The 24,496-nt window shown below is 38.9% G+C and overlaps 1 protein-coding gene across 2 annotated transcripts in view; it reads right to left on the bottom strand.

The window, feature by feature from the left end:
• GRM7 (glutamate metabotropic receptor 7) overlaps window positions 1-24,496 on the bottom strand; it is an 862,204-nt gene that overhangs the window by 133,014 nt on the left and 704,694 nt on the right. For both annotated transcript variants that reach the window (XM_047851063.1, XM_047851065.1), the window contains exon 8: window positions 23,325-24,260. In XM_047851063.1, coding sequence (XP_047707019.1) covers window positions 23,325-24,260 — 936 coding nt within the window. The remainder of the gene's footprint in view (window positions 1-23,324; window positions 24,261-24,496) is intronic.

Here is a 24,496-nt window from a genome sequence, read left to right as displayed (position 1 = left end):
ATTCTGTTCTAAAGGCATAAAAAAAGAGCAGGGCTGCTTATGAACATTACCCTTTATAGACTTGCTCTCCCCATGCTTTCTTTTCTAAGTATTTAACAGAGAATGACATTTCTTCTTGCTAATACATGACCTCTGATGAGCCTCCCTGAAGAGATGTGTGTCACTGACTCTGCTGGTTCCACACCTTATATTTCTTCCTTCCGATTTCTAGCATGGCTTATTGTTTGTTTATTTTTCAATCAGCCCCCTCCTCAGCTCCAGACAAGGATGCTTATCAGTCTTACCCAATCAATATATGTGGTATTATGCTGACAGCTACTCTTGGTCCAGGGAAAGGCATTCATTCTAATTTGGCCCAGTGAAACTGAAGGGAAGAATTTATTTTGCATGGTTGGAGGTAAAGGTCTCCTCTCTTCAACTACACAGAAACAAAGAAGCACATGGCCCCAGTTGTTACTAGCAGCATCTTATAAGCTTGACTGCCAACAGCAGAACAGAAGCTTGGAAATAGCCTGAGTTTTCCATGTTTCAGAGACACTGACCACATGGTACCCTAAAACTGGCCACCTTTAGACTTCATGAGTACACATCTCCTTGGTATTCAAATCACCTTGAGTCAGGTTTCTGTTCTTTGCAGCCTAAATCATTTTAAACAGAACTTTTTATGCACCTTTTCTCTAAAAATTAAATGTCAGCAGCCCATATAATGTAACTAGCTACCTCAAAGAAGAGTTATCTTCTCCAACCTTCTATTTTTTTCACTTATTCACTCAACATACATTTATTTACCATCTCCGGGCTGCCAGAAACTTCACTACACCAATCCAGCTACAACCTCTCTCTAATTATGGTCTGATATAGATTAACTTAAGCTCTTAGATGCCCAAGATCTTTTGGCAGTCAGTGGAAGTTGTGGACACCTTCTCAGCATATTGCCTTTAGATGTACAGGACAAAATACATCACACCACATAGGAAGTCACATGTGTTAATACACAGTTATCAAAACACTTTTAAAAATTGTGACACACTCATACACACACATGCTTCTCTATTAATGCCTTAAACAACAAGATCAAGGCAGAAGATTTAATAGCCAGCATAACCTAAAAGTAATGATGAGGGGTACCTGAGTGTCTCAGTTGGTTAAGCGTCCAACTTCAGCTCAGTTCATGATCTCATTGTTCATGGTCGGGCTCTGTGCTGACAGTTCAGAGCCTGGAGCCTACTTCAGATTCTGTGTCTCCCTCTTTCTCTGTCTCTCCCCCACTCGCTCACTCATTCACTCTCTCTCTCAAAAATAAGTAAGCATTAAAAAAGTAATGATGAACAGACATGATACTTTGAGATAGCCACAACAAGTATAATGTGATTTGAATATGTGTGTGATATTCAGCATGTGCAAAGACACGTGCAGGCAATATAAGTATGGAGGATTAAGGCCAATGTGGCTGCATCCCAGAGAGTTAGTAAAACATGATATATAAATAAGGTTGATTAGGTGAATATGCATTGCTTTTCTCCCTCTTTCTCTTTCCTTTCATCTCTCCTCTCCTGTGTCTTGCACACAGCGTACTTACATACACACAGACGCACACACAAATAACTACAGTAAGGAAATAGCACACACATTGGCTAAAATAGCACATGAAATAGCAATGAAATAATAATAGAAAGCAAACTGCAGATGTAGTTTTTCAAATGAATGGGTCCATTCATCAATTCTTTTACATGTGAATTTCCCCAGAGATACTATAATCCATACTAAATTATAATCTAAAAAAACCCTTGGTTGAGATGATATGGGAAAATTATAAGATATTTTTACAGTTTAGAATCACAGACTTCAGGTGGTGTTAAAATCCATTTTATGGATAGGTAAACTGAGGCCTGGAGAGGACCAAGTGACTGCTCAAAGTCACACGGGTGGATAGTGGCAGAGCCAGACCCAAGCTCTATAGTCCTTTTGCTTGAAAATTTCAACACTCTACTCTATTGCTTCAGAATATCCCGTTCACCAGGACAGGCATAACGAGGTCATTTGTGTTGCTTACCAAGAGCTTTATTGACAACTAAGGGCTCTAAGGAGAAATTCACACAGAATTATCAAAATCTAAATTTGTCCTCCTGCCAGCCCCATCTCCCCACCTCAACCCCTGGGATCCGGAATGAGAATTTCATTTGGTGCGTCTCTCATCTCGTCAACACTTCTCTGTGATAAAGAAAATCCATTTCCCACTAAATTAAAATTGCTTTTTCATCCTAACAAACACTATACCCTTGGCACATATCAGAATAAAAATAAATTGATTTTTAAGTATCCACTGGAAAAAAAATAACAAGAAGAAGCATAAAAATCATGGAGCCATTGTATGCCTTTTGAACAATTTAGCTATGAAAATGGATTCCTTTCCTGGAGACAGCTACTCTATCTCTATGGTGGCAACACTGCAGGATAGTTCAGTAGCTTCAGTAAAACCTTCAGTCTTCCTGACATTTTACATGAATGATGCTAAATGACCTGTTAGCTTGACACATTGCCAAGGCGATAAGACAGTTAATGGAATATACCACTCTCTCACTCAATAAAAGGGAATGACTTTAAAAAGTGTCTCTTTTTCCCCTTCCCCTCCCCTATGGTCTTCTGTTAAGTTTCTCAGGATCCACAGGAGAGTGAAAACATATGGTATCTGTCTTTCTCTGTATGACTTATTTCACTTAGCATAACACTTTCCAGTTCCATCCACATTGCTACAAAAGGCCATATTTCATTCTTTCTCATTACCAAGTAGTATTCCATTGTATATATAAATCACAACTTCTTTATCCATTCATCAGTTGATGGATATTTAGGCTCTTTCCATAATTTGGCTATTGTTGAAAGTGCTGCTGTAAACATTGAGGTACAAGTGCCCCTATGCATTGAGGAAGGCACCTGTTGGGATGAACACTGGGTGTTGTATGGAAACCAATTTGAAAATAAATTTCATATTAAAAAATAATAAAATAAATAATAAATAACATTTATTGGTCAGCCTAAAAAAAAAAAGTGTCTCAACAACCTTCAAGTCCTCACTAGAAACCCTCTAACCATGTATGTATGGGACTTAAAACCCAGCACCAAATAGTGTGCTCCTGAAACAACAGCAGATACCTAGGGCTGCACTGCCACTAATGCCTTGAACTTTGGGAGATCAAAATCCTTTATTGGTTATTCTCATCTATCTTGACAACCTCTCCTCCATAATGAGCCTGTAAAACATTTGCCGAGTCACATAAGGGTGACTTCTCTATGCAGTGCTTTGCTAGTCATGAAATATGCATCTTTTGATACTGAAGCAAGCATGGATATCTGTGTGTCCACCTCTCTATATAAGAGTGGAGACATACTGCTAGTACTAAAACTCACACACCAGATGTCAGTGCAAAAACTGAAGCTAATATTTTGAGGACCAGGATTTCTCATCACTCATTGAGAATACAGGAACTAAAGTTTAAACAGACGTCCATAATATATCATTAAGTGATGCTCTGAACCTCTCTGGGGATGCACAGTAACCAGTAGGAAGTAAATGTATTTTAGTTTCATGGTTTAAAAAAAGAATGAGAAAGCACAAAGAATACTTAAAATTCCAAGTGTTTAATTTTGTATGGCAAACATTAATTTTATAATAAGAACATCAAGAAGGACTTCTCAAAATAATGAAAAAGCCCATAGGAAAGGACATGGAAGCACTCTCAGTACATTTTGGGAAACATAATTTGCATGTGTCCCATTAAATGAGATCAATGCTGCCAGTGATGATGGGCCCCTAGGCAGGTCCCTTCAAATCTGAGTCTCTGTTCTCAGATTTGTAGAATGAAAAAGCTGGACCAGATCCTATCTATAGTTCCTCCAAATCAATTATCTTGTGAGTGTGTGTGTGTGTGGGGGGGAGGTTCTCTTCCAAGAAGCATATATAAAATATAAGGGAAAAAATGAATTCCAGGCATCCTTGCCCTCTGCTCTGATTAACTCTAGCTATCTTCATTATATCTAAGCGTGGAGTCCTTCTGAAAAGACAAATTCATGTTTCAAATCATCACTGCTCCATATTTAATCCACTAAAGTCAATTATTGATTATTTCACTATTGACACAAATGCTTATTTTTTTCATCATGGTGAAACTCTTCTGCTATGTCAAGAATTATCTGTGTCTAGGCCACTTTGAAGTGTGCCTCATTAAATGCAGAATTGCCAACAGGATTTTCAGAAGCTTGAGTAAAGATCACAACTTTTACAATTAATTTTACAATTGTTTCAAGGATTAAAAAGTCCTATTTGATTTAATATCATATGAAGGACAACTTCAAGACCCTTGTGATCAAAGCTCAAAAGCAAGAGACCCCTTCTATGATAACTGATAAAAATGTCATGAGAAAAGTTTCTTTCCTCTACGGTAGGGGTTGGGGACATTGTGTCTTTACAAGAGAGAACGCTACATAAATGAGTGGGGCATGTAAGTGGAGTGTGCCTATGTTATCAAAGGACACAATGCTGGTGACATCACATGCTGTGGCAAACACAGTGCTCACCTAACATCCCTGTGTTTCCTTCCATCTCTCAGATACCTCTTACCCCTCCCACTCTGTGGCAACCTTGGAAGTTGTGTGTTACAGATAGCATCCCTGGAAGATAGAGAAGGGCTGCCCAGTCCTTATCATAACTTACCTTGTCAACAGCCACTAGGATGTGGACATTCATCTCTTACTATGTCATACCCTAGCCCATATGAATGAATATAAGTGTTGACACTGACATTTACCCAGAATTTTGTGGTCACTGCTCCTCTCTTATCCCCCAGCTTTCTTATCTGTGATATGTTAAATATCGAGAAGTGAAGAATAGACTCCTGAGATTTAGAGAGGGTTCTGATTTGCATGCAAATTTCATGGCTGAACAGGTTTCAAACACATTCACCCTATAGTCCAGGGGAATTCGTTGTCTAGTCTTCCTAAGAATGAAACTCTCCCTCACTCTTTCTGTCCAGGAGGTAGAAAGAGAAGGGAGAGCCTTGCTGTCTCAGATAGAAGGAGACTGTTGTCCATCCCAAAATGACCCTCTTTCTTTATCTGTGATGTGTCCTGGTCAATTGGAGACTAGTCTGCTTCCTGTCCTAGCTTTCCTCCATTCCTGGTATCTACCAGCACCATCGGAGCTGTTCACTGAAAGTTGCAGTTCTAACTTCTCACACCATTCATGGTTCCAGCAATTAACATACTTTAAAATCTCATCCTCATGGAAACAAATAACAACAAAAAATTGAGCCACACCAAGAAACAAAGGGATCCCAGATCAGAAGCCTTATGATATATGCCATCTAATAGATGGAAGCATCATACCTCCACATACACAACAACTGTATGTGTTAAAACAATATATCTAATTCTACTTATGGAAGACAATTTAACAGGTAGACTGCAGGGGTCAGCAAACTATGGCCAATGGGCCATATCTGCCCTGTATACAAAGCGTATTTTTGTATTTCCCAGAAGCTAAGAATGGTTTTTTGCATTTTTAAAAGATTGTAAGGGTTGTTAAAAACAGATAAGCAAATGAACAACACACATATCACTCTATTAGTGATTAAATCTCCTCTCTGTGCAAGACCTTTGTATTTATCATCCAAACATTTGAAAACATGTGTGTGTGTGCATATGTGTATATATATAGTGTAAATGTATGTATATTATATACATACATGTATATATAATATATATATTACATATATATCAGTAAGTCAAATGACTGAATAGATCCCATAAGACGGGAAAATGTGGACCTCAACAGACAGACAGACAGACACACACACACACACACAGATAGAGGGAGAGGGAGAGGGAGAGGGAGAGGGAGAGGGAGAGGGAGAGGGGTCAGGAAATAGAAAGTGACTTTACCCCTCCTTCCACAGTGATGTTGACTTGACACTTTTAGCCTCATGAGAGGTCAGGCAACTCACCATCTGCTGGTTTCTCCTGGACTGGGTATCTCATCTTGCTCATGATGTGAGGGCCCTGAGCTTTGAGAAAGCCTGCAGATGTTTCAGCAAGAGGCCCAGATGGTGCTCAGGGATGTGTCTAGAATCTCAGATCAGATGCTTCACCTCTGTTACCTGCTTTGATCTGAAATGTTTCTGATGGGTTTCCAGAACGTGTCCTGCCAGAGGCCTGTCTAGGAGACAGGTGTAAAGGTTTTGTATTTTTGAAAATGCACCCTGCTGTCCATGCAGCCACTTCTGTATTTACAGAAAAGATGCTAAGAAACAAATGACCTCATTAGAGAGTCAAGACAAGGATAATCACTATAATCTAGGTTCTCAGGAAACTGAAAAGATCATCTCTTGCTCATCTGTATTTCCAGTGCCTGGCACAGTGGCAGGCTATAAGGTACAGTTGTGTAGGCTACACACTGTACAACTCCATGAAGTAGCATTTCCATCATAGTCTGTATGAACAGCAGTCCCTGGGATTGTGCAGGATACAACCTGCACAGCCCAGCACTGTGACCCTGACTCATGGCACATGGAGTAAGTATCAAGGTGCTCTGTAAAATGCGCTGAATGAATGGGGGAGGAAGACACGTGGGAGGCTCATTTGCTATCAGGGAACTACCTCAGAGGGCCACCTGGCAGGTGGGTGGGGCCTGAAACACCCACCTCTTTTCAGAAGGAAAAAAAAATCAAGAATTAGGGTCCATAACCCTGAGTAATTACCTGTAGAATTTGCCTCCATCAGGGAAGTTGTAGGACCTTGCTTACCTAATTGATCTGATACAGTGGGTACCCCAAAGGTAGAAAAGTGAGATGCTTATGCTGTAAGTCACTTTCATTCCAATTTTTCCTTCCATGGATTATGTCAAGAATATAGCTGCAAAATCTCTATCAAATGTATGTGTGCTTCTGAAACTGACCCTGCTTCTGGTCCTCTACAGTTTTCTCCTTACATGCAGTACAAGTAGTCTTTCTAAAACATAAATCAGGCTTTGAAGACTCCTATTTTTCCCCATCTTGCTCAGAATGTATTCTATTTTTAAAATTTTTTTAATGTTTATTTTTGAGAGAGAAAGGGGGGGAGGGGTAGAAAGAGAGGGGGACACAGAATCTGAATCAGGCTCCAGGCTGTGAGCTGTCAGCACAGAGCCCTATATGGGGCTAGACCTCACATACCGCGAGATCATGACCTGAGCTGAAGTCAGATGCTTAACCAACTGAGTAACCCAGATGTCCCTCAGAATGGATTCTAAAGCCCTGCATAAACATCCCCCTGTTTCCTTACCATCCCATTTCCTACTTCCATCCTCTACTCTCCAGATTCTATTTCTCAAGCCAATCATCTCTGAGCAACTTTGCCCATGTTTTCCCTTGACAACTTGGCCTCTGCTATCTCATTTCATGCAGAGTTCTGCTTGAACAGCACCTCCTCCAAGAAGTTCTCCTGACCACCCCCATCTATAATAAGCCTCTGCAAAGTCTATCCAGACTCTCCTTTATTTCCCCTATTTCTTCCTGTCATTATCTAGTTATTTGAATACTATCTCACTTTTCCAGCAGAATAGAATCTCCCTGAGGTCAAGGATTTGTCTTATTCTCACTGTTCCATCCCTAACACCTAGAAACATACCTGACACATATTAGACTTTCCATAAATATTTGTATGATGAGTGAATGTTTGAAATTGGAAACTGTCAAAAACAGCAACCTGGATAAACACAGAAAATCAGAAGAAAAGAAGGTTATAAATATGGGACCATTCTTTGACTATCTGCTACTTGTTTAAGTTGTACTTTTGTGTGTGTTTATTCACTTATTTTGAGAGAGTGCATGTGCATAAAAATAGGGGAGGGGGAGAGAGATTGGGAGAGAGGGAGAGAGGGAATGAGAATGAATCCCAAGCAGGCTCTGTGCTATTAGCAGAGATAATCTCAACACAGGGACCAATCTCAGGAACTGAGAGATCATGACATTACCCCAAATCAAGAGTTGGATGCTTAATGGACTGAACTACCCAGGCTCCAAAAGTTGTACTTTAAAAACACCAGAGAAGAAATCCTGTGGGGCAGTTGCCACAAGCACTGATAGTATTTTAAATGCAAAACGTGTTATTGTTGAATTAGAGCTAGAGAGATACACTTATTTTAAAGGGACTTCCATAGTCTTACTAGATCCTACATTTGCATTATTGCATAATTACATATGGAAGCCCTAGTGGCTGGTCTCAGGAAGGAAGTTACTGGCCTGCTGAAGTCTATTCAGGTTTAGCTGTTCCTAGGCTGAGAGCCAGGACAGGGTTGATGCAAGAATTCAGTGTCCTTGTATTTTCCAGCACAAACTGGCTTCTCTCAAGCAATGAGGCAACGGCACGTACATGAACATATAAGAGGATAAAGGCAGTTGAAGTTTTTCTTATTCTTTTAAAATATATAGTAGTCCGGAAGAAATTTTGGATATACTGAAACTGGAAGATAGATGATGACGTTAATATCACAAATAAAAATACCTAAGCTTTACTGAATATCTATCATGTAGCAGGCACTGTTCTGATTACTTTATATGAAATAAATGTATGTCACATTGAACCTTTCAAAATTGAAATCAAGTAATTTTGCCTCCATACATAATCCTCTAAAATCTTCCTTTTCCAACCAATCTGATTCCACATGAACTGGTGTCTTGTTCTCTATTCTCCTATCCCTATCAAGCGCTATGCTCCTCCTTTCTTATATATACTATCCTCCTTGTTATTTCTCAGATATTCCTGACATCTTTCTGCCTCAGAACCTTTGCACTTGCCATTCACACTACGTGGAATATTCTTTTATATCTCCTCATAGTTTGCTTCTTTAAATGTCTGCCCAAATCTTACCTTCTCATTGGAGACTTCTCTGAACACCAATTCAAAACTGCAAATACCATTTCTCCCATCCTGGTACTTGTGTTTATATTATTTGCCATAATTTAATATTCTCTGTATTTTCATCTATTTAAATTCTATCTTCCTTCCACTGGATTACTGGAGTATAAACTGGGAAATTTATCTCCTTTGTTTCCTGCTGCTTCCTCCACATATACAACAGTGCCTGATACATGTGCACGTGTGCAATTAGTTAACTCATCAATCCTTATGGTAATCTTTTAAATAAATATGACTGTCATTCTCATTTTACAACAAAGGAAACTGAGGCACAAAAAGATCAAGTAATTTTTCCAGGGCAACAGGAATGACTGTTTCTACTGTCAATGTCCGTACTCCTGAATATGGTAGTTATATGAGAAAGGCCTTGATCAGCAAATTTCTTTCTCCTTTCCCAGATCTGGGACCAGAATCACTTAACTTCTGTAAGCATCTGTTTTCTCATATATAAATGGGTGGATGTTAACATCTATTTAGAATTTGGTGTGGAGTTTTAATGAGATAATATATACAAAGTATTCAGTCTAGGGATTGATGCACAGAGAATGCTCAACCACTGGTATTCCAGTCTTTATAATTTGCATCATCATTTTTAACATTCATAAATAGTACATTGTATGGAAGATCTACAGTGCATTTAACCACTTCTCTTTGGCCAGACATTTGGATTCTGATTAGCATTCTGATACCTCCAATTTTGGAAAACTTTCCAATATCTTCCTCATCATCAACTCCTAGAAGTAGAACTACTAGGTCAAAAGTTATACATATTCTAAAAGCTCTTGGTACATAGCATTAAATGGGCCCTTCTTATGATTTGATCAGTTTAGTAATGTGATAGGGATCTTAATTGTTGCTACAATAGCAATCATATTACAACAGATGAGCATATCAAATTAATATTTTGTGTATCTTAAATTTACACAATATTATATGTCAAATATATGTCAATTAGAGAAAGGAAAAATAGATTTTATCATCCATTTATATTTAATAAGAATATACATTTTCCCTCACCACCGTGTGCATTACTGGATTTTTTTTTTCATTTTTACTATTCTGAAGACTAAAAACTGGTTTGAGGTTGGATATATTTTATATATTAATCATTAATTAGTTTTAATAAATAATTTCCCCAATCAGTTCCTTCAGTTTAGAAAGCCTCTATCTACCTAAGAATGCATGATCATGCTTGAAAATTTGCCTTGTCTGTGCAGTCTTCATAGACATACTACTCCAGGAAGACCAATCTCTCTCATTTCTTGCTATAAAGCTACTTTCTGATGGTTTTATATTGAAGGCAGGGGTTGCATCTTCCTCCAAAATAGATTAATTCATTTATCCCCCACCCACTGAGATTTACTGAGCATTTGCTATATGCCAGTCACCGTTGGGGGCCCTACTGATCCAGAGTAAACTAAATACTTACACTCAAGGTACTTATATTTATAAGGACATGCAGGCAAAAAGTACATGAGTAAAACAATTACTGACACTAGTTACTGATGAAAGACAGGAAGAAATAGGATACAAATGGGTTGGAGAGAACATTTCCTGAGATGCAAGAGTGTAAAGACCCCTCACAGAGGAGTCTAGAAGCTGAAATCTGAATGATGAGAAAGAAAAGTTCTAGGTTACAGAATCCTGGACAGATGGTACATCCCGTGTAAAGTTCCTGGGAAGAAAATGGTCTCAGTATGTTCAGGGACTGGCATAATATCAGCAAGATGAAGGGATATAAGTGGGCATGAGAAGCATAGGAAATGAGGGTCAGAAAGATAGGAAGGCATCTCATCATCTAAAGCAGAGGCAGCGAACTTTTTTTGGTACGAGTCCAGGTTATAAATATTATCTGCTTTGCAGGCCGTATGATCTCTGCCACAACTGCTGAACTCTGTCCTTGGAGCACGAAAGCAGCCATTGGCAGTATGTAAATGAATGAACGTGGCTATGTTCCAATAAAACTTTATTTATGAAAACAAGCAGCTGGTTGGATTTGGCCTGCCAGCCACAGTTTGTGACCCTTGTTCTAAATCTCATAGCTTCTAAGAAAGAGTTTAAATGCTATAGTTTGGATGGTGACAGAGAGGCAATACTAATATTCATAATAATATTACCACTATTAATATAAATGGAAAGTCACTAGAGAATTTTTTTAAAAAGAGGGATATGCAAACAACCCCCCCCAAAAAAAACATTGAAAAATATTAGAAATAGTTTTCTCTAATGAGGGGTATTTGGAAATGGAAAAAAAAGGTGATGAATGCTATTATTTTTGTTGCAAGTTTTTAAAAAATTATTGACATTTATATATGTATAATTTTGATACTTATAAAAATAATTAAAAATTTTGAACAAAATATAAAAAATACAAGCTATATGAACTGGTATACTTACTCAATGGCCAAAACTATGAGTAAGACAGGAGTTGGTGCATATCAAAGAGAAGTTAAATCATGCTAAATTTCCTGAATTGTTTGGGAGGGTGATGGAAACACACATATTTTAGAAAAGTACAATGTACATATGTATTGAAATGTAAGGACAATCAATATACATAGAAATAAAAAAACAAAGAGGGATATGAATCCCAGCTGTTGGGGTCTCAGGACTTGATATGTTACAGGCAATTAAAAATCAATTGCTAAGTAACAAAGGCTATTCTAAAAGATAAACTATTTGAAAACTCTCTCTCTAGCTCTGGGGTGGTAGGCACTGGAAAAAAATAAAAATAAAGATAGTGTTATTATGGGGAACAAAAATCTTTCATATTTGCTATTTCAGTACATCTACTAACCTGGTATTTTTAGACCAGTGCAATGGGAAGCACTGGATCAAAAAATTGACTGTTGATTATAAGACAAGCGATCAGTTGGAACATAAAGCTGAATGGGAGTGCACAGACACGTTAGAGAGACGATTTTCAATTTTAGGCACCTGAGGACCTGTTACAGACACCAGTGCTTTTGTGTCAGGTAGAATGATTGCCAGCATCACCGTTAAGGAATCATTTCCTCACATTTTCCTTTCCTAACAGCTGTAGTGGGAAACTGGATTTCTATGACAAAATGAAACAATAGCTCCTTCCATTTCCCAAAGCTCTTTATTAGGATCTAAAATTTAATGAGCTCACTCACCAATCATTCGCACAGCTCTAGCACTGGAATCAGAAGGTGCGTCTCTTCTGCCATAAGCATTCCTACAGTATCTGGTTCATTTCCTGTCAGTTGTTTGCCTCTGTTTGTTGTTTATTAGTGTTTGTGCCATATTTTCAACAATGGAAAATCTGAAGATTCTGAGCCTGTTCCCCACTACAATTTCACTGGGTAATATCCCAATTTTGAAACTTATACACAAGTGCCAAAGTTTGATAAAACACTTATCTATGTCCACATAGCAAAGATTCTGGGAAAAAGAAATGAGGAATTAGAATGAATTTCACTATGCATATTAGAATATGCTTGGCTCTCAGTTAAATTTCTTAAAAGAGAGAGAGAGAGAGAGAGAGAGAGAGAGAGAGAGAGAGAGAGAGAGTGAAAGAAAGAAAGAAAGAAAAAAGAAAGAAAAGAAAAGAAAGAAGGAAGGAAGGAAGGAAGGAAGGAAGGAAGGAAGGAAAATGAACACATGAACAGGATACTTCTCCATCTTAAAATCTGGAACATTAAACCAAGAGATAATTATCTTATTTCTGAGTCAAAATGAAACACTCTACTCATCTGGTGTTTGGTCCAGGAGCAGACAGCAGCCCTTGCCTCATCAACAATGCCATTTGGCAATGGTGTTCCAACCGAGTCAATTTGACAGGGGACTGGGAAGGTTACCAGAGAAACACAATGGACTGTATAGAATTGGAAGATTTAGCTAGCTTAAATATCTAGTCTTGGATGCTAAAACCCAATCATCACAAACTGATCTGGGGTTTTGGGTTTGTTAGCCAGAATCTCCCAGGTATGAATGACTGACTTCTTATATATAAATCAAGCCTCATTGGAAACATTATCAGCTTCCTGAAAGTGACAAATCAGAAAAGTGCTATCACATCAAAGTTCCAAGTGAAATTGGAGAGCCTGCAATACAAGAAGGAAAATGGGACTTCTTGTTTCAGGAACTCAGTTGCCCATCAAACAGATTTTTACGGATAACGCATTGTGCCTAAGGTTCCTCCTTTGAATATATAGAGATATTTGAGAATCTCAAGGAATTGCTGATTTAGTGGTATTGATTTGTCCTTTATGTTCCTTGATACAGTATACTCTCAGCCTTGCCTTGTAATTTCTCGGTTGACTGTATACCCTTCTCTTCCCCAACAACTCCATGTACACGAGACTTAAATAGGAAAGTGTGACTTTTTTTCAGAGTTGAGGAATTCACATGGGCCCTCTCTGAAGTCTGTAATTAGATCATTGTGTAAAATTTGAGGTTGCTCACTTCTTGATGCACTGACTTCCCCATGGTTTTATGGCCAAACTCAGTCAGACCTAGAGGGCCAAATGTGACACTAAACTAGGGTAGAATGCTACCAAAGTACAGGTTAACAAACCTGGCCATCTGAGGGTGTGCAACTCCACAGCAGTTGGCATGCATCCTGATTCTAAGATCCAACTGCCAGTCAGCTGCCAGTCAGCTTTATTCATTAGGAACTCCTTACAATTCAAAAGCCAAAGATCCATTAATTATCCTTGGAAAAAGCTAGACTGGTGGCAACACACTGATGATAGCCAAAACAAGGAAGACTGTGTATAGTACAGTACAATATTTAGAGTATATCCTCTTCAAAGCCATTCTTACCAATACCAATAATATAAATCAACTACTACTGTGGTATAGTCTCTCCTGTGGGTACCTCTCTACCTGGGGACAGAGGATATAGACTGGATGCAGTGTTCCAAGTTTCCTCCCCACCAGCCATCTTCTGGAGCAGGGAAGGGAGCAGGATCATAATTTTCAGATCCGAGGTATTACTCCCAGATGTGGGAGGTTCGTTTGGCTCCTTTACTAAATGGGAAGTAAAGGGAAGAACAAGTGGTTTGCAGCTCTGATCCAATGTTTTTCTCTAAGAGACTGTTCTCAGTCATCCTTATCCTTTGAGTTGTATACTGTACTATCATGGATCTAAAACTCTAAACATAGGAAAAATGAAAAATAAAAATTAATAAATAAAAGCCTAAACATAAGGAAAGTCCGTTTAAATCATCACTGGTAACCACTGTCTATCTCCAGGGTAGAATTTCACATATTAAGGTTGTGCGTTCAGCTCTCATGTCTGGATTTTTTCCCCCTCACCACCAAGCAAAGCTTTGAAACCTGATGGGTGTCCTACAATTCTACCCAATTCTAACACTCTCTACTTGGAGATTGCATCAGACTCTACAGGTTAAGGGCTCAGTACCACAAGACGGCACCTTCCCACCCCCACTTCAGATGCCCATCTCGAGTCCATGTTGTCACCTGTGCTTACCACCTTTGGCTATAGATTAGAGGTTCCAACAACACTCTCCTTAGGCTTGAATTCATTTGTTAGAGTAGCTAACAGAATGCAAAAATATCTTCCTTACTACATTACTGGGTGTTTTTGTTTGCTTGTTTGGTGTTTGTGTGTGTGTGTTTTATAAAAGGATATAACTCAGGAACAGCCTGATGAGAGAGATGCATAGTGAATAGGTACTGGAAAAGGGAGCAGAGATTCCCTGCCCTCAGAGCATGCTATTCTCCCCAAATCTTAAAGTATTCATCAACCTGGAGGCTCTCCAAACCCTGTCCTCTTGGGTTTTTATGGAGGCTTCATTACATAGGCATTATTGATTAAATCACTGGTCAGTGGCAATCCATTCAACCTCCAGTCCTTCCCAGGGGCCAGGAAGTGGGACTGAAAGTTCCAACTCTCTAATCACATGGTTGGCTCTCCTGGTAACCGACTCCATCCTTCAGTAGGGTCCAAAAAGTCACCTCATTAACATAAAAAAAGACACCCTATTGCTTTCATCTCTTTGGAAATTCCAGAGGTAGTAGAAGCTCTGTGCCAGAAATGGAACAAAGAGTAAATACACATTTCTTATTATAAATCACAATATCACAACTATCATGCAAATGCTTACTCATAAGGAAAGAGTAATCTTTTGAAAGCATAAATCGAACATGTCACACATATCCCTGCCCTAAAATTCATTGACGGCCGCTTTCCCCTGCTTGCCTTATAAACAAAATCAAGCATGCGGGGTCCTTCAAGATTTCACCTCTACCTGCCTCTTCAGAGTTAGATCCTGTCATCCTGCTAATTCATACTAACTCCTCTACTTTCAGTTTCCCCAAATACAGGACTATGTTACCTTCTGCAGACTCTCCTGCCTTGACCTAGAAAGAAATTTTTGCTAAGGTGAGCCTAGGGTGGAAGGATACAGTTCTCCTTTACTGAGCATTTACCATGTGCTAGAGAGTGTTTGAAGTGCTCTTCTACTGTAACCCATCTGTACAATTGTGGCCTTATTGCCAATGCAATTTATAGTTTCAGTACTGTGCAAATAGGCCACTAGGTATAATAAAAGCACTTAATGAGTAAGGCTCAAGAAAAGAGGAAGAGCAAAGAAGAGGGTTTCTAGCAAGGAGATTTTTTAACAGCTTTTATTAATATGTAAAGCTCCTTGTGTTCTTTTGTAATTCTTCAGCCCCCCACCCATCCCCAGCCAACAAATGATCTGCTTTCTCTCACTAAAGATTAATTCCAATGTTAAAACTATTTTGGTATAAGTGTAATTATATAGTGCATACTCTTTTTGCCTGTATTCTTTGAGCATAATTATTTGGGACTTATCCATGCTGTTGGATAGATCAATAATCTATTGCTTTTTACCTCAGAGTAGTATTCCATTTTATCGCCTGACCATGACTTGTTCATCTATTCAGCTATTGATGGGCATTTGGGTTGTTCCAATTTTTTGACTATTAAACATACAAAAAATTATATGCAATATAATTTTGGACATATTCTTTCATTTCTCATGGGTAAAGAGATAGGAGGAATAGCTAGCGTAGCACAATAGGTGTATGCTTAATATTTTAAGAACCTCCCAAACTATTTTCCAAAGTGATTGACTAACTTTTACATTCCCATTAGCAGCACATGAGAGTTCCAGTTATTCCACATCTTTACCAGCCCATGTTATCATCAGTTTTATGAACACTGTATTAAGCAATTTAAAGTTCTCATTTTCTCTTACATAAATCTACAAGTAGGAATGACTACAGATGGAAAAACCTAGGACCACAAAGGTTAAATGACACAGTCACAAGGTACAATGAAATAGGTCCAGAGCACCACAGCATGATGGGTTATGGAGGAACCGTCTTATAGGACCACAGGGCATCTGGGACCTGAACAAAACACTAAGTAGACCGGTGTTAGGCTCTGCACTATAGGTGTCTTAGGACCCCAAACCTGGATTTGGCAGGCCCCCAACTGCTCATCAGCAGACAGTGTTCTGCTATGATTTCCCATGCTTTAAGAAGAGTTGTTTCTGAAAATGATAGGTAGCCTGTGATGCTTGAGAGATGCCAATCAACAGGGATTTCTCTGAACATCCCACTACTAGTTATAAAAGTGAGGTCTGCATCCTTGTGACTGGTGTCTCTTGGAGGCTAAGATCTCACAGTAAAAGACACTTTCATGGGAAAGCTAGGTTCTCCAGTATACTTCACAGGGGACCGATTCAAGACTTGCTTTGTTTTTCCCTTTAGCAGCAATTTCTCTTTCTTGAGCACTTCTCTGTTTAAACCTTGAATGGTGGGGACTTTGTTTTAATATAGTAAGTTATTTCCTTGTTAGTCTCAGTTCAGTTTTACAACCGCTCTTGCATTTACCTGCTGAAGTAGCTATTCCAGATAAAGGAAGGGACTAAGATGGTGAAGACTCCCATTATCCTAGGTGACTGCACCCAAAATTAGTTTCAGGAGGAGAGTATAGGACAGCACTATCTCAAGCCACTGACTAACACCAGACGTGCAAACAGCTGGTTTCAGAGGGCTGTTTGGAGAGAAGCTCAGTTATCATGAGGGTCACAGGAGGAAGCAGAAAGGAGATTGTTCCATATGCTTCTACTATAAATTTGAACAGACAAAACTAAACAACAGAAGCAAGACCTCAACCACTGGCCCCCTTGCCCATCACAGCATGAGTGCACAAAGGGCCTCAAGGGAAGCTAAGCACTGGGACACTTCTCTCAATATGTATTTCCAGGCAAGATGGAGGTTCTACCAAGCCTTCCAGAAAAGAAAGTCAGAATTTTTGCTTTAAAATACATCTATATTTGTGTATGAATCTGGTGTATTTACATATCCAGAAGCTGTTATCAGATTGTTAGCCATGACTGTATATAGAAGACAGAATAATGGGAGGGAGTCCTTCTTCTTTCCTTATTTAGTTGCTGTTAGAAAACAAACAAACAAACAAAACAAAACAAAACAAAACTCAAACATGGAATAGTGGGCAATGCTATTTGCGAATTCCAAAAAAGAAACAAAGTACCTATAAGCATATCTCTATTCCAGTAACAAAGCAGCATAACACAAAAGGAAAGGTAAGGCATATTATATTCCCTTACTCTTTTAAGGTTCAAAGTGTTCAAAGTAGCTTTCAAACCTGCTTTATCTTTTCTATTCCCTCAGACCTTCTTTAAATGAGTGCCATCTTTTGTCAATCTATTACAATAGCTACTTAACTTAGTTTTCTTTACACCAGCAGTTTCACCTTTACTCATCCTCAAGCACTGTCCCTGGATCCCTGGAATTCATATTCCAAAATACCCTATGTTAATGTTCCTCCCACCTTCATAAACCTTTTGTTGGCTCTCCATGGCTTACAGAAATAGAGTCCAAACACAGTCCTCCGTAATTTGGATTTGTTTCTCTTCACCGCATCACTATCTCTGTCACAGGCCCCAGGCCCACAACATCAGAGAGGGGAGAATTGCATTAGAGAGAAGACTTTGCATAATTCAACATACGCAGAGGGGAATATTTCACCCTAAGAAGGGAAAGCGGGTTTTTCAGCTTACAAGCTAGAGTATTTAAAATTAACTTGGTCTATCACTTTGAAAGATGGGATTCTTGCCAAAAGTTTAATTTGAGAATGGAATGTTGGGGTTCACACTGTTTTAAAGTTTTCCCATAAAATGCGATTTTATTAAATTTTATTCTTACACCTCATATTTGCAAGAGTCAAAGTCGCCTTAAGTGCAATCTGTCTCTTCTCTCTACACATCAAGTGTTGAAAACACCACTCCCTACTTTTTTACACGGGATATAATTTCTCACTGGATTGTCACAGCGCTTCCTCCACCTGGTAACTTCAGTCCATGTCACTCCTCCATGAATCAGAAGTAGAGTTCTTGTTTCTGGGGTGCCTGTCCTTCAGTCCTCGTCTGACAACTGTAGCGTGCCTCGCACTATTCAAAGTTGGTTTGAACATCTCTGTTGATCACTAGCTTTTGAGTTCCTGACTGAAGAACATGGTGCCTTCTTCACCTCTCCTCCCCAGTCCTTCACAGAATACTAGGGACATAGTAGGTTATTTCACAATTGGTGGAGCAAGTGCTCAAAGACCATGAGAAAATCTTAATCAAATCAAATAGGGCAGAGGCATAAACTAATATATGACTCCCAAAGGGAGCTAGGACTGTTCTTTTCTGTATGGCCTTTGAAAACTTAGAGATGTATAATCAGAGACAAGATAAAGACTAATTCAAGCACACTCCCATTTTCCTGAGTATTCTTTATATTTAAGCAGATATATTCTAATGAAAGCCACCCAATGGCTCTTGCACAATGACAACAAACAGCTGAGTTGGCAGAGATATCAAAGGTCATTTGTCAGTGTCCAGTAATAATGGGAAATGACACATGGATTTCACATTCCTGCCAGTTCTGACTTACTGGTAGTGGCTGCCTAATGACTGTGTTGATAAGGATTTTAAGACCACACCTGGGTTTAGAGAAAGCTCGCCATAATTGATTACCACTGTCTGCCCAGGGCACAGATTAGGAAATATTTACCTACCTGCCAAATATTTCTGATCCTTAATGTCAGTCCTAGATTAGTTCACTCTGTGTTCAGATTCTGGGGCTCTGTCACATGTGGAAGATCAAAATGTTGCCTTATGTCTAAATCCTCTAGAAACACTCGTGGACATTTCTTTCTGCTTGTCTCTTTGCTATCTCTGGTTGCAGGGTCAATGTCTTGGTCCTGACTTTTAAGGTCTCTAGCCAAAGCCTATGAGTTGACACTTCATTCAGACCTCCTGAGTCTAAACTTTGTCTCTGACTCTGAATAATGTCTTTCTGATCTCCTGGTTCCTTGATCTCTGGACCTCCCAGTTGCTTGAGATGAGAATTAATTTATTCTTAAAGGCTCTAAAAATAGGGATCAGGAAATATTTATATGATATGTTCGGTGGATTAGGAAGAAAATGTTCAGGTAGTTTTCAGAAGCATGCTTGGTTTGTGCTGACATACTTCCAGCATGCTTGCTAAGAAGTCTAGAGTTCTATGCCCATCCCACTGCCCTATTGAACCAGTTGGGAATATTTTTAAAGACAAGTTCCAATGGGGATTATCATACACACAATTTTAAGAAGCATGGAATTAAGGATCCTGAGTTGGTTCAGAGATTACTAGCAGTAGCCCTCTTCTGTCACCTCGTGGAATAATGTTTCAGTGAAAACCAAAGAATCTTATTACTTAAGTGCTATAATCTTTGCGATTCTGTTCTGATATATGAAGAATGGCCTGTGGGCCGCATTACAGAAGACATACTCCTTCCTTTCAGCCACTGCTCTTTTTCCATCATTCTTCCCTGAACATAAAATGCCTCAATGCTTTTCCTTCTCTTCCTCTCCCCACCTTGCTACCCAAACAAATACATATGCACAGAGGGGAAGACCTCTGAGACCCTCTGACTCCACTCCATTTATATCAAGGTCTACTTTGTCTTTGCAGAGCCAAGTGGTGTAAAGGTTTTCTCCTCATCCATGTGTAAAAAAAAACCAACAAAACAAAAAACAAAAAAACAAAAAAACAAAAAAACACTGGCTTACCTAGAAAGCTCTCCTGACAACTGGTTAAAAAGATTTGGATAAACCTAACTTCTACAGGGTTTCTCTTATTTTGGCAGGGTAGATTGTATCCTCCCTGTATGAACCAAGCTCTTTTCCAGGAGGTATGCAAAGAAGATAGATAAGCCATAAACAAAGACTTTTTTTTCATGGCAAACAATCTAGTCCTCCAGTAGCCATTGCCAGTATATAGCAATGGGACATTACCACACTTGACTAGACCAGCTAGTTCCCACATTTCTATAACTCTATTATTTCCAGTGTTTCCTTGAATCATCTCAGTGACCTAAACAGAAATTCCTAAAACCAGGGATCATTCTCTTATGGCTCAAGTTTACCTCCTTCATCATGCCTAACCTTGTTGCATGATCCTCATAATCACAGGGTTAGCAACAATAAAACAAGATAACTTTAATCTCCTTCATCCTTCTTCACAAAAGCAAAAATATACTGAGGGTTGATATTTCATGAGAAAATAAACATTTCTCATCCTTTGTGCTGCGCTAATGAACTCAACTGATGAGAAACTTCACAAAGATATCCTTATCATAATCAAAATGATTTCAATTTCCTAAAACAGTAAATAGTTATTACTGAAATCACCGCCTAATCCTTTATTTTTGTTACAATGGAATTCTTTCACTTAAACACTTAGACTCTTCAATCTAAACAGAAATGGAAGGGCTGTGATTCTGAATATTTTTATCTTGGCAATGATGCCTTTTTCTGTGATCTCTGTTGCATTTGTCAATTTGCCGCCTTCCACAATTTAAATTCCATGGTTTCATGTAAAAAAATATTTTAAATTTATCACTCATGCCTCTCTAGCCATATGCCTATCTTTAAGATGTGTGAATTTCCATATAAAATTCACTGTTCCCATTTGGCAATTTAGTACCTTTAATTGTGCCAATCAACCATGTAAGACATCACAAACCACTGAGAGTATACAAAGAAAAACATACATGCCTTCAAAACTCTAGGATACAAAGCACACTGCTTAAAGACAGCCTACTTATTGCTGTAGTTCAGTTCAACCAGCTCAAAGTCTTACAGAACAACTGGAACCAGTGAATTCAATTCCTGAAGCCCTATATCACTTTCAGGTATTTAAATGAGTCTACTATACCCGTGATCTTACAGAAAGGATTCACAGTCATGACCAGAAAGGGCTAGAAATGACAAATTAAAGGGTAGAGACTTGAATTGTCAAATATCATTACAACAGGGACCATCTATAAAACTGCAGGTACTCCTGCCTTTTATATTCCCCAACAATAAATTTATAAGAAAAGGATTTAATGTTTTTAGCCTGTTACATAGGGATTTGTGTTTGTTTTAATAAAAAATAATTATTATCTTCTAGGCTTTGATAATACACATCATTTCCCATAAAAAGTTCAATGGTTATCAACTTACTAGCATACGTTTGGGAAATTCTTTTCCTTTTTCTCTCTATTGCGTTTCACTACCCTAACTCATATTTTACTATTCCCTTGGCCCAGGGATAGATTGAAGCAATAAAATGCAATTCAGGTTGGTTTCACAGACAGTAAACATGCATTATGAATTTGAAACATACTGTTGGAAACATACTATGCTTGTTGAGCATGTATTTTAGAACTTCCTCTAAGACATTCATGACTAAAATCATATCTGGAACCATTCACTGTCCTTGGTTTCAGAATTCTCTGTGGTTTTACGAGATACTCATTAAAAACAAATAAACAAACAAAAAAACCCCAAACCCCACACAGTCCAAACTGATGGCTTCTGAATCACACAATTTAGATGAGAGACATCTTCTCCATTGGAACACCAGTCAAAGGTCATTAATAATTTACAGGATTATATGAGAAAAGAAGTAATAATGAAAAATTCAGATTCAATGAATTCCTAGAGGCACAGATTTGTGAATTTGTAGAGATTCCTACTTCAATCCTTGTTTTCCTCAGTTAGGGCACTAAGTCCTTGAATGCTTCAGAGACTCCTACAAAGTAACACAGAATCAGGCTACACTCCCTACATTTTCACTTCTAATCAAGCTATATGCATGCCCTCTCTTATACAGTGTTCCATTTAGTGCTCTAGGTCTTGGTTCTGGCTTTAGCTGTACCGCCATGCCAGAGCTGACTTTAAGGAATGAAGGACAGCACATCTTATGAAGATCACCATATTAGAACTGCCCAATTTGCATACACAAAAAACCAAATCCAGGTGAGTATAAAAGATGTGTAGGAATCTCATGTAGAATCAAGGCTTTAGCAGTGCCTAATTGCATGCCTGTTGAACCTACAGCTAGACATATATTAATTGCTTTAAGAATCAACACATTAGGGCTGCCTAACTACAGACTCATAAAACTGTATAACTATATGGGGGGGGGGCGGGTAGAATGCACACTAACCATATCTAGGACCAACATATTAGGGTCCACTAATTTTGCCAACTTTGAGTTTCCACAGTTTGATGACACCTGCTGTACTACATACTGTCCCTCCCATGGCTAGAAAGTTGAGTCTCTCATATCACTTTGAATCACTTGATGTGACAGATGTATATCTAGCTTTAGGGAGCCCAGGATACAGTGATAACCAAAACTCTCCTATTTTCATCCACTATATATATGTGTGTATATATGTGTGTGTGTGTGTGCATATATGTAGGTATGTATATATGTACATGTATATGCATGTATATATATACACACACACACACATAAATATATAGTGGATGAATATGTATGAAATATATATCATATATGTGTGTGTGTGTGTGTATATATATATATATATATATATATAATATGCAAATGGAACTTCTAGTATGTTGTGTTGCTCACAAACTAGGTCCAATCTGCGGTGAAAACCTAGAAAGTCACTAACAAGACAGAGAGAGCTAGTAATGACCATCTTCATCCCAGTGAAGCATTGTGGCCTTTTTCTCCTATCCCAAGGAAATATATGTGTAAGAAGAGAGGGCGGGTAATGAATGAATAGGAAGATTTCATTTGGACAGACTGCATGATTTTATACTGGATTAGCTCTTGCTACACTGAATAATTCCATCACAAATTAACTTGAAAAAGCTACCTCTTGTTGGTTTCCAGTGAAATGAATGTGGCACAGTTCCCTGCAGATTTTAGATTCCTGTAGCACTGAAGCCTAGTAATTCAGGATATAAAACTTCTTGCTTTATACAATCAATTTGGTTTCAATATTTACAAAAACAGACATACTTTGAATGTGTGGTGTGGTGTGCATTTTCACTTACCTTTTCCGCTGACTGAGCAGTGCCAAAAAAAATGGGAATGAAGGCAAGCCACACTATACATGTCGTGTACATAGTGAATCCAATAGGTTTGGCTTCATTAAAATTCTCTGGGACACCCCGAGTCTTGATGGCATACACAGTACATGTGACCATGAGAAGAATGCTATATCCCAAGGAGCAAATGATTTGGAGATCTGTAATGTCACATTTGAGAACTCCCCTGGCCTGCTCAGGGTTCATTGTCTTATGTTCATCATAGTCTATGATGATGTTGGGTGGGTCAACACCAAACCAAATGAAAACTCCTAGAAGCTGAACTGATATTAAACTGGAAGTGATTGCCAGCTGTGATGTTGGGCTTATGAGTCTGGGAGCTGTCACTGATTTCTTGCCCTGCTCAAATATGCGATAAATCCGATTGGTTTTTGTCAAGAGGGCTGCATAACTGATGCACATACCCAAGCCCAAGAAAACTCTCCGGAAAGAACACACGGCCACATCAGGTTTGGCTATCATCAGGAAAGTGATAATGTAGCAAAGAAAGATGCCAGTCAACAGAACGTAGCTCAGTTCCCGCCCAGATGCCCGGACAATGGGCGTGTCATTGTAGCGGATGAAAGTGGCCATGACAAAGATGGTGGCAATGATCCCCAACATTGCTAGGAAGACAGGGATGACGGCCCAGGGGGAATGCCACTCTAATTTGATGATGGGGATATCCTGGCAGCCGGTTCGGTTTTCATTGGGCCTCTGGTCGTAGGGGCAATGTTGGCATGTCATCTCATCAAACTGGTACTGGTAGCCATCACAAGGCTCACAGGTCCAGCAGCACGGAGTTCCCTTCTGAGTCTTCTTTCTTTGCCCAGGCTTGCATGGCAGTGTGCACACTGAGGGGGGGATCTCCCGGACTCCTTTACCCCACTGCATGTCCTCTATCTGCAGCATAAGAAATGAGAAGGTGTAACTGGCAGATTAGTTAAGAGAAAAGGGAGAGAAGGAAACAACAACAATGATAGAAGCAGCATTTGAGACTTGACAAGGCTAAAGAACTACCCACCTCCCTACAGTTAGTTTGAACTAAGACCAAGATTTGACCCCAACTATTCCACCACAGCATCCTTACTTTTTGCTACTATGGAGTATGCCAAACATGCCTGATTTTAAGATTTCCC

This window comes from Prionailurus viverrinus, chromosome A2, assembly GCF_022837055.1.
Source record: "Prionailurus viverrinus isolate Anna chromosome A2, UM_Priviv_1.0, whole genome shotgun sequence".
Taxonomy (NCBI): Eukaryota; Metazoa; Chordata; class Mammalia; order Carnivora; family Felidae; genus Prionailurus; species Prionailurus viverrinus.
Note: the sequence above shows the minus strand (reverse complement) of the source record. Positions and strands in the feature narration are given on the sequence as shown.